We start from the raw sequence: 16494 nt of genomic DNA, 5'->3' as shown, positions 1-16494 counted from the left end.
GGATGTGTGTTAACAACCCATTGTGCTTGCCGTCCGATGATTGGCTGATTCAAATGGGCTACTCCCCAGTGTAAACAAGCAGCTTGTAGGTTCCCGGACCCGCCCAATACCACAGGGTGACTGACAGCTCAGGCTCCATTCAAACTTACTACAGGGCAGCGCTGAGCTTTTCATATGCTAACAGCCTGTCTGTCCTTTTCTGCTGCCTTTTAAAATTCTGTTTCCATGAGGTCTGTTCAGCCATGTTTATGCCCTGGGCAATTTAAACAGTCCAAAACTCAAGAGTACATTTTTTAATAAAATGTACAATCTTAAAGGGTGCGATTTTCACAAAGTTCTTTGATTGTCCAAGTGCTGCCGAGCTTACGATCTTTTTAACGCAGCCTTTTGTGGTTCTGGGTATGTTTTAAAACATTGTCCAACCCAGAGACAATTTAAATCACACAAGTCTTCGTCCACGATGTGGATTAATATTTCCCGATCTTCGGGGGCTGAGGGGATTTTGCGACCCCTACAGTGGTGGGTGAACGACTAGAGACCATTGTCAAGGACAAAATTAATTCTCACTTGGAGAAGCATGGATTAATAAGGGGCAGCCAGTATGGATTTGTTAAAGGTAAATCGTGTCTGATTAACCTGATTGAGTTCTCTGATGAAGTAACAGAGGGTTGATGAAGGTAGTGCAGCAGATGTTGTATATATGGACTTTCAAAAGGCATTTGATAAAATACCACATAAGAGATTTACTCTGAAAATAGAAGCAGAGGGAATTAAAGGGCTGATGGTAATTTGGGTATATAATTGGCTAAGGGAGAGGAGGCAGTGAGCACTGCTGAGGGATGTTTTTCTGACTGGAGGGAAGTATGCAGTGGGCTCCCCCAGGGGTCGGAATTAGGACCATTGCTTTTCTTGTTATATATAAATGACCTGGACTTGGGTATAGGTGAACAATTTCAAAGTTTACGGATGATACTATTTACTATGTTGCCAAGTTTTGTGAGTGTAGTAGTAGCAGACTTCAGAAGGACAGAGACAGACTGTGAAATGAGCAGACACAAGGCAGATGAAATTAAATGAGGATAAGTGTGAAGTGATGCACTTTGGGAGAAACAACAGGGAGAGGCCGTATAATCTAAATGGGACTATTTTGAGGGGGTGCAAGAGCAGAGGGACCTGGGGGTCCATATTCACAAGTCTTTGTAAGTGCCACGGCAAGTTGGTGAGGCGGTTCAGAAAGCGTATGGGATACTTGGCTTTGTAAATAGGGCCATTGAATACAAAAACAAGGAAGTTACACTAAACCTTCACAAATCACTAGTTAGAAACATCGGACAGGAGGAGGCCATTCAGCCCCTCGAGCCTGTTCCGCCATTCAATGAGATCATGGCTGATCTGTGACCTAACTCCATACACCCGCCTTTGGCCCATATCCCTTAATACCTTTGGGTAACAAAAACCTATCAACCTCAGATTGAAAATTAACAATTGATCAAGCATCAATTGCTGTTTGCGGAAGAGAGTTCCAAACCTCTACCACCCTTTGTGTGTAGAAGTGTTTCCTAATTTCACTCCTGAAAGGTCTGGCTCTAATTTTTAGACTATGCCCCCAGTCCTAGAATCCCCAACCAGCGGAAATAGTTTCTCTCTATCTACCCTATCTGTTCCCCTTAATATCCTGAAAACTTCGATCAGATCACCCCTTAACTTTCTAAATTCCAGGGAATACAACCCTAATTTGTGTAATCCCTCCTCGTAACTTAACCCTTGAAGTCCAGGTATCATTCTGGTAAACCTACGCTGCACTCCCTCCAAGGGCAATATATCCTTCCTAAGGTGTGGTGCCCAGAACTGCTCACAGTGCTCCAGGTGTGGTCTAACCAGGGTTTTGTACAGCTGCAGTGTTTTGGCCTCAGCTGGAGTCTTGTGTACAATTCTGGGCACCACACTTTAGGAAGGATGTCAAGGCCTTGGAGAGGGTGCAGAGGAGGTTGACCAGGATGGTGCCAGGGATGAGGGACTTCAGTTATGTGGAGAGATTGGAGAAGCTGGGATTGTTCCCCTTAGAGCAGAGAAGATTAAGAGGAGACCTAATAGAGGTGTTCAAAATGATGAGGGGATTTGATCGAGCAAGTAGGGAGAAACTGTTCACTTTGGCAAGTGGGTCGGTAACCAAAGGTCACAGATTTAAAATAGTTACTAAAAGAACTATAGGTGAAATGAGGAGAATTGTTTTCACACAGAGGGTTGTTCAGATCTGGAACGCACCATCTGAAAGGATGCTGGAATCAGGTTCCACAGGAACTTTCAAACAGTAATTGGACGAGTCCTTGAAGAGGACTAGTTTGCAGAGTTCTGGGGATAAAGCTGGGGTTTGGGACTAAATTGGACAGCTCTTTCAAAGACACGATGGGCACAGACACGATGGGCCGAATCACCTCCTTCTGTGCTGTTAGATTCTATGATCAGTGTGAAGTCGCTGGTGTCCCTTAAGGATGTTAGAGCTTTTAAAGCTCTTCCCACAGTCAGAACATTTAAAGAGCCTCTCGTCAGTGTGAACTCGCTGATGTCTCAGCAGGTTGGATGACTGAGTGAATCCCTTCCCACACACGGAGCAGGTGAACGGTCTCTCCTCAGTGTGAACTCGCTGATGTAACAGCAGGTTGGATGACCGAGCAAATCCCTTCCCACACACAGAGCAGGTGAACGGTCTCTCCCCAGTGTGAACTCGCTGATGTACCAGCAGGTGGGATGACTGAATGAATCCCTTCCCACACACGGAGCAGGTGAACGGCCTCTCCCTAGTGTGTCGGTGTTGGTGTCTCTTCAACTCCACGGAGCTTTTAAAGCTCATCCCACAGTCAGAACATTTAAAGGGTCTCTCGTCAGTGTGAACTTGCTGATGTACCAGCAGGTGGGATGAATCAATGAATCCCTTCCCACACACGGAGCAGGTGAACGGCCTCTCCCCAGTGTGAACTCGCTGGTGTGTCAGCAGGTGGGATGACCGACTGAATCCCTTCCCACACACGGAGCAGGTGAACGGCCTCTCCCCAGTGTGAACAAGCTGGTGTCCCTTCAGTTCCCTGGGGCTTTTAAAGCTATTCCCACAGTCAGAACATTGAAATGGTCTCTCATCAGTGTGAACAAGCTGGTGTCCCTTCAGATACTGAGCACTCTTAAAGCTCTTCCCACAGTCAGGACACTGAAATGGTCTCTCATCAGTGTGGACAAGTTGGTGTTGCTTTAGTTCCCCGGGGCTTTTAAAGCTCTTCCCACAGTCAGGACACTGAAATGGTCTCTCCTCAGTGTGAACTCCCTGGTGTGTTTGCAGGTGCGATGAACAAACAAATCCCTTTCCACACACGGAGCAGGTGAACAGACTGTCCCTGCTGTGACTGCGCCGTTGAACTTCCAATTCAGACAGGGAACTGAAGCCCTTCCCGCCATCCCCACCTTTACCAGGTTTCTCCCCGGTGTGACGGTGCACGTGTCTCACCAGGTCAGGCGATCGGCTGAATCCGCGGCCACACACTGAACACGTGTGCGGTTTGCCTGCGTTGCGATCCCTGCTCTCTCCTTCCATGTGCAAAGGCCGATGATATTCAGGTCCTGATGAATCCAGCGACTCTGTCAGATCTTGACGTGATGTTTGGTCTGAGCTTCCCGCCTGTAACTGCTCCACTTCTATAACCCTGTAAATTGAGATCAGAAAAGGATCAGAGGCAAACTGTTGTTTAATTTTCCCCTTTCCGAACCTAGGGGCAGTGAAGCTGATTTTGAGGCCCCAGCTGCTGCACAGGTTGGTTGAAAGGATCAGCAGTAATGGCGGCTGTAATACCCACAAGCCCCCGTGCTCCAGAAAGCACTCTTGACTCTGAGTCCCGCGCATGTGCTCATGGCCCCCGCGCTCTCCCTCCTGCTCTACAATCGCCCGCCCGATCGGTCCGCAACACGCATGCTCAGCACACAAAACCCCGTGGTTGGAACATCGGGCGTGCATGCGGAGCCACAACATCTGGTACGCGTGAGCGGCTTAGGTGGGGGCGAGTCGGTGTTTCGCCTCAGCCGCCAGGGAGGTGCGCATGCGCAGGACGACCCAACATTCTTCCCGTCAGCAATCACTCCCTCGTTTCTTTAACAAAAACAGAAAATGCTGGAAATACTCAGCAGGTCAGGCAGCATCTGTGGAGAGAGAAACAGAGTTAACGTTTCAGGTCGATGACCATTCGTCAGAACTGCTTGCTCTTTCGTGTCAGCCAGTGGCTCAGTGGGTAGCACTCTTGCCTCTGAGTCAGAAAGTTGTGGGTTCATAGTCCCACTCCAGAGACTTGAGCACAAAAATCTAGGCTGACACTCCAGTGCAGTGCTGAGGGAGTGCGGCACTGTCGGAGGTGCCGTCTTTCTGATGAGATGTTAAATTGAGGCCCTGTTTGCTCTCTCAGGTGGATGTAAAAGATCCCATGGCATTATTTCAGGAAAGAAAGACTTGCATTTATATAGTGCCACCAGATATCCTAAAGTGCTTTACAGCCAATGAAGTAGTACAATGAAGTAGTCACTGTTGTATCGTGGGAAAGAGCAGGGGAATTATCCCCAGTGTCCAAGCCAATGTTTATCCCTCAATCAACATAAAAAATGATAGATTATCTGGTCATTACCACATTGCTGTTTGTGGGAGCTTGCTGTGCGCTAACTGACTGCCGCATTTCCTACATTACAACAGTGACTACACTGCAAAAGTACTTCATTGGCTGTAAAGCACTTTGGGTCATCCGGTGGTGGAGAAAGGCGCTATATAAATGCAAGTCTTTCTTTCTTCACTGGTCTCAGCAGCGACCTCTTCTGGCTGATGGTTGATTGACAGACGAGAGCCCGTGCATGCGCACTCGGAGCGGCGCTTTGGGCCAAGTCCAGCACAGCGACCCCTCCCGGTCAGCAAGGGTAATAACCGCGCATGCCCAGAGGACACCAGCCCACTCGGAGCTGCGCCTGCGCTGTCGGCGCGGGACATTCCGGGGACAGGCCTTGGTGTCAGTTCCAGAGTCGCGATCGGTGACGCGAAGTGAGTTTTCTCCGCTCCAATTGGGTGGAGAATGGCGCGGGGTGGATCGGGAGAGAATAGAGAGAAATAGAAAAACCTCAGAGTCCGCGAGGCCCCGGACCGAGCGGCGGCACTTGGACGGTGCACATGATCTCCTCGGGGACACGTCACCCGGGCCCGCGGCCTCATTGACGGCAGCTTCCCACCAATAGGGAGCGAGCGGGGCGGGGCTGGAGGAGCGAGCCGGCGGCGGGTCCTTCAACCAATCGGGGAGCCTGAGGGGCGGGACTAGCGGCACCCAGTGGGCGGGGCTGGAGGAGCGAGCCGGCGGCGGGTGCTTCAACCAATCGGGGAGCCCGAGGGGCGGGACTAGCGCCGGCTAATTGTCTGATCCGCAGGGCAGCGAGTTTCTCCAGTCCCTTGTTCAGGGCCCGGGGCCAGGGGAGGCTGTGGGCCTTTATTCCCCGCATTGGACACAAGGCTCTTTATCTCAGGCATAGGGTGATGTCGCACTGAAACTTTCCGCTGTCCTTTACAAAGATGGCTGCCATTAACCTGGGCCTGCAAGGGGAAGAAATCCCCGCAACTGCAAACACGAGATCTTCAAGTTATTATTGGGGGCTTGCCTCCTGCACGAGTTGTTTATGAAGCCTCCCCACCCACCTACCGGTCCATTACTCCCTCTGTCGCGATTCTTACCCGCTGCACCATCGCGCTCCCGGCTTCAGCTCCTCTCCAGCTCCAGTAACGCACTGCGCATGCTCAATATACCGGCCCCTCCCGCGCCTGCGCGCTGGGCTCTTGTAATCTGGGTGCGGCACGTGGTCCACCACGGGGAATGCTGGGTAAAAGACCAGATTAGTGAATGGAGCATGATTTACTGTGATCAGATTGAGGACTGAACCATGTTCATTCTAGTAGTCATGGTTTCTTTCTGCTGATCTTAACTGCTGTATCTGCGCTGGAGATTAATATTCTGTTTAAATAGTGAATAAATAAAGCTCGAGGAACAGCACCTCATCTTTCAATTAGGCACTTTACAGCCTTCTGGACTCAACATTGAGTTCAACAATTTCAGACTTTAACCCTTACTCCCATTTTTCATGCTGTATGATTTTGTCATCCCCATTTGCAACATTTTCCAAGACTCGGTTTCACAGCCACATCTCTTTCATCAGCAACTGTCTCCGGTTCCAACTTATTCCACGTGGATTCCAACTGAACTTCCACCCTTCGTGTTTCAGATCCACCCAGGATAACTTTCCTGCCTCTTACCTTAGTAATATCTGTTACATCTCCAGCTTTTTCCAGTTCTGATGAAGGGTCCCAGACCTGAAACGTTAACTCTGTTTCTCTCTCCACGGATCCTGCCTGGCCTGCTGAGTATTTCCAGCATTTTCTGTTGTTATTTCAGTGAATAAATAAGCTTTGTTTCAAACACACAGTGTGTCAAATATTTGATTTCTCCATGATAAGAGAAGTCGAATTGATGTTCTGTTCCAGACTGTTTAATTTTCGGGCCTTTTCTTACTCTAGATTATTTCCGTTCTCACCTCATCTTAACCGCCTGCTGCACCTGCATGCTTACCTTCAGCGACTGGTGCACAAGAACACCCAGGTCTCTTTGCACTTCCCCTTCTCCCAATCTATTGCCATTCAAATAATAATCTGCCTTCCTGTTTTTGCCATCAAAGTGGATAACCTCACATTTATCCACATTATAGTGCATTTGCCATGTTTCTGCCCAATCACCCAACCTGTCCAAATCGTACTGGAGTTTCTCGACATCCTCCTCACAGCACACACGCCCACCCAGCTTTGTGTCATCTGCAAATTTGGAGATATTACATCCAATTCCCTCGTCCAGATCATTAATATATATTGTGAACAGCTGGGGTCCTAGGACCGATCCTTGCGGTACCCCACTAGTCACTGCCTGCCACTCGGAAAATGACCCGTTTATTCCAACTCTTTGCTTTCTGTCCACCAACCAGTTCTCTATCCAAGTCAATACCTTGCCCCCAATCCCATGTGCCTTAATTTTGCACGCTAATCTCTTATGCGGGACCTTATCGAAAGCCTTCTGAAAGTCCAAATACACCACATCCACTGGTTCTCCCTTATCTATTTTACCAGATACATCCTCAAAAAATTCCAGATTAGTCAAGCATGATTTACCTTTTGTAAATCCATGTTGACTTTGTCCGATCCAGTCACTGCTTTCCAAGTGCTCTGCTATTACATCTTTTATAATGGACTCTAGCATTTTCCCCACTACCGATGTCAAGCTTACCGGTCTATAATTCCCCGCCTTTTCTCTGCCACCTTTTTTGAATAGTGGGGTAACATTAGCTACCCGCCAATCCATGGGTACCGTTCCAGAGTCTATCGAGTTCTGGAAGATGACCAGCAATGCATCTACTATTTCTAGGGCTACTTCCTTAAGTACCCTGGGATGTAGATTATCAGGCCCTGGGGTTTTATCGGCCTTCAGGCCCATCAATTTTCCTAATACCATTTCCCTACAAATACTGATTTCTTTCAGTTCCACCCTTTCATCAGACCCTATGTTCCCCGGCATCTCTGGGAGGTTATTTGTGTCCTCCTTTGTGAAGACAGAACCAAAATATGTATTTAGTTGGTCGGCCATTTCTTTGTTCCCCATTATAAATTCCCCCGATTCTGACTGCAAGGGACCTACGCTTGACTTCACCAATCTTTTTCTCTTCACATATCTATAAAAGCTTTTACAGTCAGTTTTTATGTTCCCTGCAAGCTTACGCTCATATTCTATTTTCCCTTTCTTAATTAATCCCTTTGTCCTCCTTTGTTGAATCCTAAACTGCTCCCAATCCTCAGGATTATTGCTTTTTCTGGCCAATTTATATGCCCTCTCTGAGGACATTAACAATAGTCATAATTCAGATAATGTTGATGTCGTCACAGATACTACGAATATTTCCAATCCTATTGCAGACACTTACAATTCTCTTAGTCTGCCCCCGATGGATGTTCATGACCCTCCCAGTTTACCTTCTAATGGGACTTCTAATCCGGAAACTGTTGATAATCGGGATATTGATAGCCTCCCTGCAGAAGATATTTCTGTGTCTCCTGGTGTGGGAGGGCAAGGAACTTCACCAAGGTTAAGAAGTTCGACACGAACAAGATATCCGGTCGACCGATTAAAAATGGACTTTTAAAATAATTTGATAGTAAAATTTTAAAATTGTTGAAACATTATAAATGTATTGTTTTAGTCATCAATAACTAATTGTAAATTATAAAGGCTACCTAGGTTGAAGTATATTTTAAAAGGAGGGGTGAATGTGGTGATTATTCTTGTTTTATAAGAAGCATTGTACTTTGGTTGCCTGTTTTCCTGCCTTGAGATATATGCTGTAAGCCTATTGGTTAGTTGATGTCATGTGACCTGTGGTGGCCATCTTAAATTCAGTTCTCCACAGTTTTGGTTGAGACTGGGTGCTTAAGATGTGCTGCTGGTTTTTTAAGGTTAATAAAGCCTAGCTTTTGAAAGGCAATCTACTCTTCATTTCAGGTACTGACTTGGATAGAGAACTGGTTGGCAGACAGAAAGCAAAGAGTTGGAATAAACAGGTCTTTTTCCGAGTGGCAGGCAGTGACTAGTGGGGTACTGCAGGGATCGGTCCTTGGACCCCAGCTATTCACAATATATATTAATGATCTAGACAAGGGAACTAGATGTAATATCTCCAAGTTTGCAGACGACACAAAGCTGGGTGGGCGTGTGTGCTGTGAGGAGGATGCCGAGAAACTCCAGTATGATTTGGACAGGTTGGGTGATTGGGCAGATGCAGTATAATGTGTATAAATGCGAGATTATCCACTTGGGTGTCAAAAACAGGAAGGCAGATTATTATTTGAATGGCAATAGATTGGGAAAAGGGGAAGTGCAATGAGACCTGGGTGTCCTTGTGCACCAGTCGCTAAAGGTAAGCATGCAGGTGCAGCAGGCGGTTAAGAAGGCAAATGGTATGTTGGCCTTCATAGCGAGAGGGTTTGAGTACAGGAACAAGGATGTCTTGCTGCAGTTGTACAGGGCCTTGGTGAGACCACATCTTGAGTATTGTGTGCAGTTTTGGTCGCCTTATCTGAGGAAGGAGGTTCTTGCCATGGAGAAAGTGCAGCGAAGATTCACCAGACTGATACCTGGGATGGCAGGAATGACATATGAGAAGTGATTGGGTCGATTAGGCTTATATTCGCTAGAGCTTAGAAGAATGAGAGGGGATCTCATTGAAACTTATAAAGTTCTAACAGGACTAGACAGACTAGATGCAGGAAGGATGTTCCCGATGGCGGGGGAGTCCAGAACCAGGGGTCACAGTCTAAGAATAAGGGGTAAGCCATTTAGGACTGAGATGAGGAGGAATTTCTTAACCCAGAGACTGGTGAACCTGTGGAATTCTCTACCACAGAAGGCAGTAGAGGCCAATTCATTAAATATATTCAAGAAGGAGTTAGATATATTTCTTAAGGCTAAAGGGATCAAGGGATATGGGGAGAAGGCAGGGACCGGGTACTGAATTTGGATGATCAGCCATGATCTCATTAAATGGCGGAGCAGGCTCGAGGGGCCGAATGGCCTACTCCTGCTCCTATCTTCTATGTTTCTATGTTCGGCCTCAGACAATGTTAGGGACAGGGATGGAGTCAGTGGCTAGGGAACGGAGTTTGTGGGGTGTCTGTCCCTTTAACTACAATTCATAGAATTATAGATATTTACAGCACAGAAGGAGGCCATTCGGCCCATCATGTCCGTGCCGGCCGACAAAGAGCTCTCCACCCTAATCCCACTTTCCAGCACTTGGTCCGTAGCCCTGTAGGTTACAGCACTTCAGGTGCATATCCAAGTACTTTTTAAATGTGATGAGGGTTTCTGCCTCTCCCACCCTTTCAGGCAGTGAGTTCCAGACCCCCACCACCCTCTGGGTGAAGAAAGTTCTCCTCAATCCCCCCTCGAAACCTCCAACCAATTACTTTAAATCTCTGCCCCCTGGTTATTGATCTGTCTGCTAAGGGAAATAGGTCCTTCCTATCCACTATCTCGGCCCCTCAATTTTATACACCTCAATTAGGTCTCCCCTCAGCCTCCTCCATTCCAAAGGAAACAACCCCAGCCTCTCCAATCTTTCCTGGTAGCTGAAATTCTCTAGTCCTGGCAACATCCTCGTAAATCTCCCGTCTCGAGCAGTTACATCTTTCCTGCAATGGGGCGACCAGAACTGCACGCAGCACTCTAGCGGTGGCCTAACTGGTGTTTTGTACAGTTCAAGCAGAACCTCCCTGCTCTTACATGATACAGAAATAGAGAGGCACTGACATATGAGCAGAGGTTGGGTCGATTGGGCTTATACTCGCTGGAGTTTAGAAGAATGAGAGGGGATCTCATTGAAACTTATAAAATTCTAACAGGACTAGACAGACTAGATGCAGGAAGGATGTTCCCGATGGCGGGGGAGTCCAGAACCAGGGGTCACAGTCTAAGGATAAGGGGTAAGCCATTTAGGACAGAGATGAGGAGGAATTTCTTCACCCAGAGAGTGGTGAACCTGTGAAATTCTCTACCATAGAAGGCGGTGGAGGCCAATTTATTAAATATATTCAAGAAGGAGTTAGATATATTTCTTAAGGCTAAAGGGATCAAGGGATATGGGGAGAAAGTAGGGACAGGGTACCGAATTTGGATGATCAGCCATGATCACATTAAATGGCGGAGCAGGCTCGAGGGGCCGAATGGCCTACGCCTGCTCCTATCTTCTATGTTTCTATGTATTCAATCTTTCCTTCCAGCTGAAATTCTCTAGTCCTGGCAACATCCTCGTAAATCTCCCGTCTCGAGCAGTCACATCTTTCCTGCAATGGGAACGACCAGAACTGCACGCGGTGATCTAACTGGTGTTTTTGTAAAGTTCAAGCAGAACCTCCCTGCTCTTACATGATACAGAAAGAGAGAGGCACTGCTCCTTTAAATACCTGGGGACACATAGAAACATAGAAGATAGGAGCAGGAGTAGGCCATTCGGCCCCTCGAGCCTGCTCCGCCATTCAATGAGATCATGGCTGATCATCCAAATTCAGTACCCTGTCCCTGCTTTCTCCCCATATCCCTTGATCCCTTTAGCCTTAAGAAATATATCTAACTCCTTCTTGAATATATTTAATGAATTGGCCTCTACTGCCTTCTGTGGTAGAGAATTCCACAGGTTCACCACTCTCTGGGTGAAGAAATTCCTCCTCATCTCTGTCCTAAATGGCCTACCCCTTATCCTTAGACTGTGACCCCTGGTTCTGGACTCCCTGACCATCGGGAACATCCTTCCTGCATCTAGTCTGTCCAGTCCTGTTAGAATTTTATACGTTTCAATGAGATCCCCTCTCATTCTTCTAAACTCCAGCGAGTACAAGCCCAATCGACCCAATCTCTCCTCATACATCATTCCTGCCATCCCAGGTGTCAGCCTGGTGAATCTTCGCTGCACTCCTTCCATGGCAAGAAAATCCTTCCTCAGAAAAGGCGACCAAAACTGCACACAATACTCAAGATGTGGACTCACCAAGGCCCTGTACAACTGCAGAAAGACATCCTTGTTCCTGCACTCAAACCCTCTCGCTACGAAGGCCAACATACCAGTTGCCTTCTTAACTGCCTGCTGCACCTGCATGCTTACCTTCAGCGACTGGTGCACAAGGACACCTAGGTCTCGTTGCACTTCCCCTTCTCCCAATCTATTGCCATTCAGATAATAATCTGCCTTCCTGTTTTTGAGAGCAAAGTGGATAACCTCGCATTTATCCACATTATATTGCATCTGCCATGCTTCTGCCCAATCACCCGACCTGTCCAAATCACACTGGAGTTTCTCGGCATCCTCCTCACAGCACACACGCCCACCCAGCTTTGTGTCGTCTGCAAACTTGGAGATATTACATCTAGTTCCCTTGTCTAGATCATTAATATATATTGTGAATAGCTGGGGTCCAAGGACTGATCCCTGTGGTACCCCACTAGTCACTGCCTGCCACTCGGAAAAAGACCCGCTTATTCCAACTCTTTGCTTTCTGCCTGCCAACCAGTTCTCTATCCAAGTCAATACCTTGCCCCCAATCCCATGTGCCTTTAACTTTACATGCTGTCGAATGCCTTTTGGAAATCCATGTACACCTCATTAACCGCATTGCCCTCATCAACCCCCTCTGTTACCTCATCAAAAAACTCAATCAGAAATAGAGCGGCCGGGCCCGGCGGACGTGCGGCCAGGGCCCCGGCACCAGGAAACCCAGGGTGCAGCGCCTCCCCCATCCGAGCTGCTGCTTCCCGGTTTCTTCAGCCGGTTCCACCAAGTCCGACTCAGGACAAAGGACAGGAGCCAGGCTCCCAGAATGGCCCACGGCCCCGGGGAGCATGCGCACTCTCAGCGGGGAAATCAGCGCATTGCATAGAGTGGTTTCTGGGGCTCGGGGAATTGTGGGTGCTGCTGCCGCCATTAGTCAGTGGCTGTGGGGAAGAGTTTTATTGCAGGTTGATGGAAGTCGGTCCCTGGCCGCCTGTGTAGGTCTTTTTGTTGCAGCAGTTTGAGCTGGAGTGGAGATGGGGGAGAAGCTGCTGGATTTTCGATGGAATCTGGAACAGTACCCATGGATTGGAGGGTAGCTAATGTTACCCCACTATTCAAAAAAGGTGGTAGAGAGAAAACAGGGAATTACAGACCGGTAAGCCTGACATCAGTAGTGGGGAAAATGCTAGAGTCCATTATAAAAGATGTAATAGCAGAGCACTTGGAAAACAGTGACAGGATCGGACAAAGTCAACATGGATTTACAAAAGGTAAATCGTGCTTGACTAATCTACTGGAATTTTTTGAGGATGTAACTGGTAAAATAGATAAGGGTGAACCAGTGGATGTGGTGTATTTGGACTTTCAGAAGGCTTTCGATAAGGTCCCACATAAGAGATTAGCGTGTAAAGTTAAGGCACATGGGATTGGGGGCAAGGTATTGACTTGGATAGAGAACTGGTTGGCAGATAGAAAGCAAAGAGTTGGAATAAACGGGTCTTTTTCCGAGTGGCAGGCAGTGACTAGTGGGGTACCGCAGGGATCGGTCCTTGTGTGCAGTTTTGGTCGCCTTATCTGAGGAAGGATATTCTTGCCATGGAAGGAGTGCAGCAAAGATTCACCAGGCTGATACCTGGGATGGCAGGAATGATGTATGAGGAGAGATTGGGTCGATTGGGCTTGTACTCGCTGGAGTTTAGAAGAACGAGAGGGGATCTCATTGAAACTTATAAAATTCTGGCAGGACTGGACAGACTAGATGGCCTACTCCTGCTCCTATCTTCTATGTTTCTATCTCTTATGCACGACCTTATCGAAAGCCTTTTGAAAGTCCAAATACACCACATCCACTGGTTCTCCCTTATCTATTTTACCAGTTACATCCTCAAAAAATTCCAGTAGATTAGTCAAGCACGATTTACCTTTGTAAATCCATGTTGACTTTGTCCGATCCGGTCACTGTTTTACAAGTGCTCTGCTATTACGTCTTTTATAATGGACAGAAATGAGGAGGAATTTCTTCACCGATGTCAGGCTTACCGGTCTGTAATTCCCCGTTTTCTCTCTACCACCTTTTTTGAACAGTGGGGTAACATTAGCTACCCGCCAATCCATGGGTACTGTTCCAGAGTCTATCGAATTTTGGAAGATGACCAGCAATGCATCTACTATTTCTAGGGCCACTTCCTTAAGTACCCTAGGATGTAGATTATCTTCTATGTTTCTATGTATTCAATCTTTCCTTGTAGCTGAAATTCTCTAGTCCTGGCTACATCCTCGTAAATCTCCCGTCTCGAGCAGTCACATCTTTCCTGTAATGGGGCGAGCAGAACTGCATGCAGCACTCTAGCCGGTGGCCTAATTGGTGTTTTTGTACAGTTCAAGCAGAGCCTCCCTGCTCTTACATGATACAGAGAGAGGCACTGCCCCTTTAAATACCTGGGGGGCACCATTCCCCTTTAAATGGCCAAGCAATTGTTTTTGTTGAAAAGGGGCTGCAGTCCCCTTTGACTCACACCCCCTCCCTCTCACCCACCACAAATACTCACAAGAGAGAGAGAGAGAGCGAGGAGGAAGAACGCTGGTCTTTGTCCCTTTAAAAGTGGCTGCCCACCAAAATGTTCACAGCACCAGGGCTCTTTGTTCTGGATAAAAGAGAAAAGGTTCACTTATTTTTAAATGAATGCAGTTGATGAACAGCCTTGCAATAAAGGTAATGCAAAGGAATAAACACTCACAAGCTGGGTTTTTTCCACCCCCTCCTCCCCTTCCCTTTAACAGCTCCTGCAGACAATGAAAGCAGGAAAGCGGCGCGCGCAGCCCGCCGAGGTCCCGCCCCCTCCCTCTCGCGCCGCCATTGGTTGGAGGACCGTCAGCCCGCCCGGTCCTCCCAGCGTTTTCCGCGCTCCTGATTGGCGGGCGCCTCGCGTCCATCAATCGCCCCCTCCGATTACGAGCTGACGCCCGCACGCAACGCCCAAGGGGACGGTTGGATCGGCGCGCGCCACCGCAAGGTAAAAAAAAACACCCCACACAAATGAGGAAAAACAAGAATAATAATAATCGCACTTTAGAGCGGAGGAGGTTGGGGGAATTAATGAGTGTTTTCAATTTGTTTCGGAAAACATTTTTTTTGAAAAGCTTCCCAACGGTGCGATGCGGGCTGCGCATGCGCTCCAGCCAGCCTTTGACTTCCCCACGTGGGCACGGGGGCCAGACACGCCCACTTACCTTCCCCTGCACCAATCACAGCGCGGGCAGGCGCTTCAACAATCGCCACCTGTCAATCACCCTCCCTTCCCCTGCACCAATCACAACGCGGGCAGGCGCTTCAACACTCGCCACCTGTCAATCACCCTCCCTTCCCCTGCACCAATCACAGCGCGGGCAGGCGCTTCTCTCAATCACCACCTGTCAATCACCCTCCCTTCCCCTGCACCAATCACAACGCGGGCAGGCGCTTCAACGCTCGTCACCTGTCAATCACCCTCCCTTCCCCTGCACCAATCACAGCGCGGGCAGGCGCTTCTCTCAATCACCACCTGTCAATCACCCTCCCTTCCCCTGCACCAATCACAGTGCGGGCAGGCGCTTCTCTCAATCACCACCTGTCAATCACCCTCCCTTCCCCTGCACCAATCACAACGCGGGCAGGCGCTTCAACACTCGTCACCTGTCAATCACCCTCCCTTCCCCTGCACCAATCACAGCGCGGGCAGGCGCTTCTCTCAATCACCACCTGTCAATCACCCTCCCTTCCCCTGCACCAATCACAGCGCGGGCAGGCGCTTCAACAATCGCCACCTGTCAATCACCCTCCCTTCCCCTGCACCAATCACAGCGCGGGCAGGCGCTTCAACAATCGCCACCTGTCAATCACCCTCCCTTCCCCTGCACCAATCACAGCGCGGGCACGCGCTTCTCTCAATCACCACCTGTCAATCACCCTCCCTTCCCCTGCACCAATCACAGCGCGGGCAGGCGCTTCAACAATCACCACCTGTCAATCACCCTCCCTTCCCCTGCACCAATCACAGCGCGGGCAGGCGCTTCTCTCAATCACCACCTGTCAATCACCCTCCCTTCCCCTGCACCAATCACAGCGAGGGCAGGCACTGCAACAATCACCACCTGTCAATCACCCTCCCTTCCCCTGCACCAATCACAGCGCGGGCAGGCGCTTCTCTCAATCACCACCTGTCAATCACCCTCCCTTCCCCTGCACCAATCACAGCGCGGGCAGGCGCTTCAACAATCGCCACCTGTCAATCACCCTCCCTTCCCCTGCACCAATCACAACGCGGGCAGGCGCTTCAACACTCGCCACCTGTCAATCACCCTCCCTTCCCCTGCACCAATCACAGCGCGGGCAGGCGCTTCTCTCAATCACCACCTGTCAATCACCCTCCCTTCCCCTGCACCAATCACAACGCGGGCAGGCGCTTCAACACTCGTCACCTGTCAATCACCCTCCCTTCCCCTGCACCAATCACAGCGCGGGCAGGCGCTTCTCTCAATCACCACCTGTCAATCACCCTCCCTTCCCCTGCACCAATCACAGTGCGGGCAGGCGCTTCTCTCAATCACCACCTGTCAATCACCCTCCCTTCCCCTGCACCAATCACAACGCGGGCAGGCGCTTCAACACTCGTCACCTGTCAATCACCCTCCCTTCCCCTGCACCAATCACAGCGCGGGCAGGCGCTTCTCTCAATCACCACCTGTCAATCACCCTCCCTTCCCCTGCACCAATCACAGCGCGGGCAGGCGCTTCAACAATCGCCACCTGTCAATCACCCTCCCTTCCCCTGCACCAATCACAGCGCGGGCAGGCGCTTCAACAATCGCCACCTG

At 49.1% G+C, this 16494-nt stretch overlaps 1 protein-coding gene across 1 annotated transcript; it reads right to left on the bottom strand.

Moving 5' to 3' along the window:
* Nucleotides 1-2346: 2346 nt before the first annotated feature.
* Nucleotides 2347-14347, bottom strand: LOC147096566 (uncharacterized). The gene is made up of 2 exons (XM_085975375.1): nt 14190-14347; nt 2347-3692 (listed from the first exon to the last, which is right to left on the bottom strand). Exon 2 carries the CDS (start codon nt 3581-3583, stop codon nt 2450-2452), a length of 1134 nt encoding a protein of 377 aa, XP_085831501.1. The 5' UTR covers nt 3584-3692; nt 14190-14347; the 3' UTR covers nt 2347-2449.
* Between the last annotated feature and the right edge of the window lie 2147 nt (nt 14348-16494).

The sequence above is a fragment of the Somniosus microcephalus genome, unplaced genomic scaffold (genome assembly GCF_052327205.1).
Source record: "Somniosus microcephalus isolate GS21.2 unplaced genomic scaffold, FLI_Smic_1.0 unresolved_chr1, whole genome shotgun sequence".
Classification (NCBI taxonomy): Eukaryota; Metazoa; Chordata; class Chondrichthyes; order Squaliformes; family Somniosidae; genus Somniosus; species Somniosus microcephalus.
Note: the sequence above shows the minus strand (reverse complement) of the source record. Positions and strands in the feature narration are given on the sequence as shown.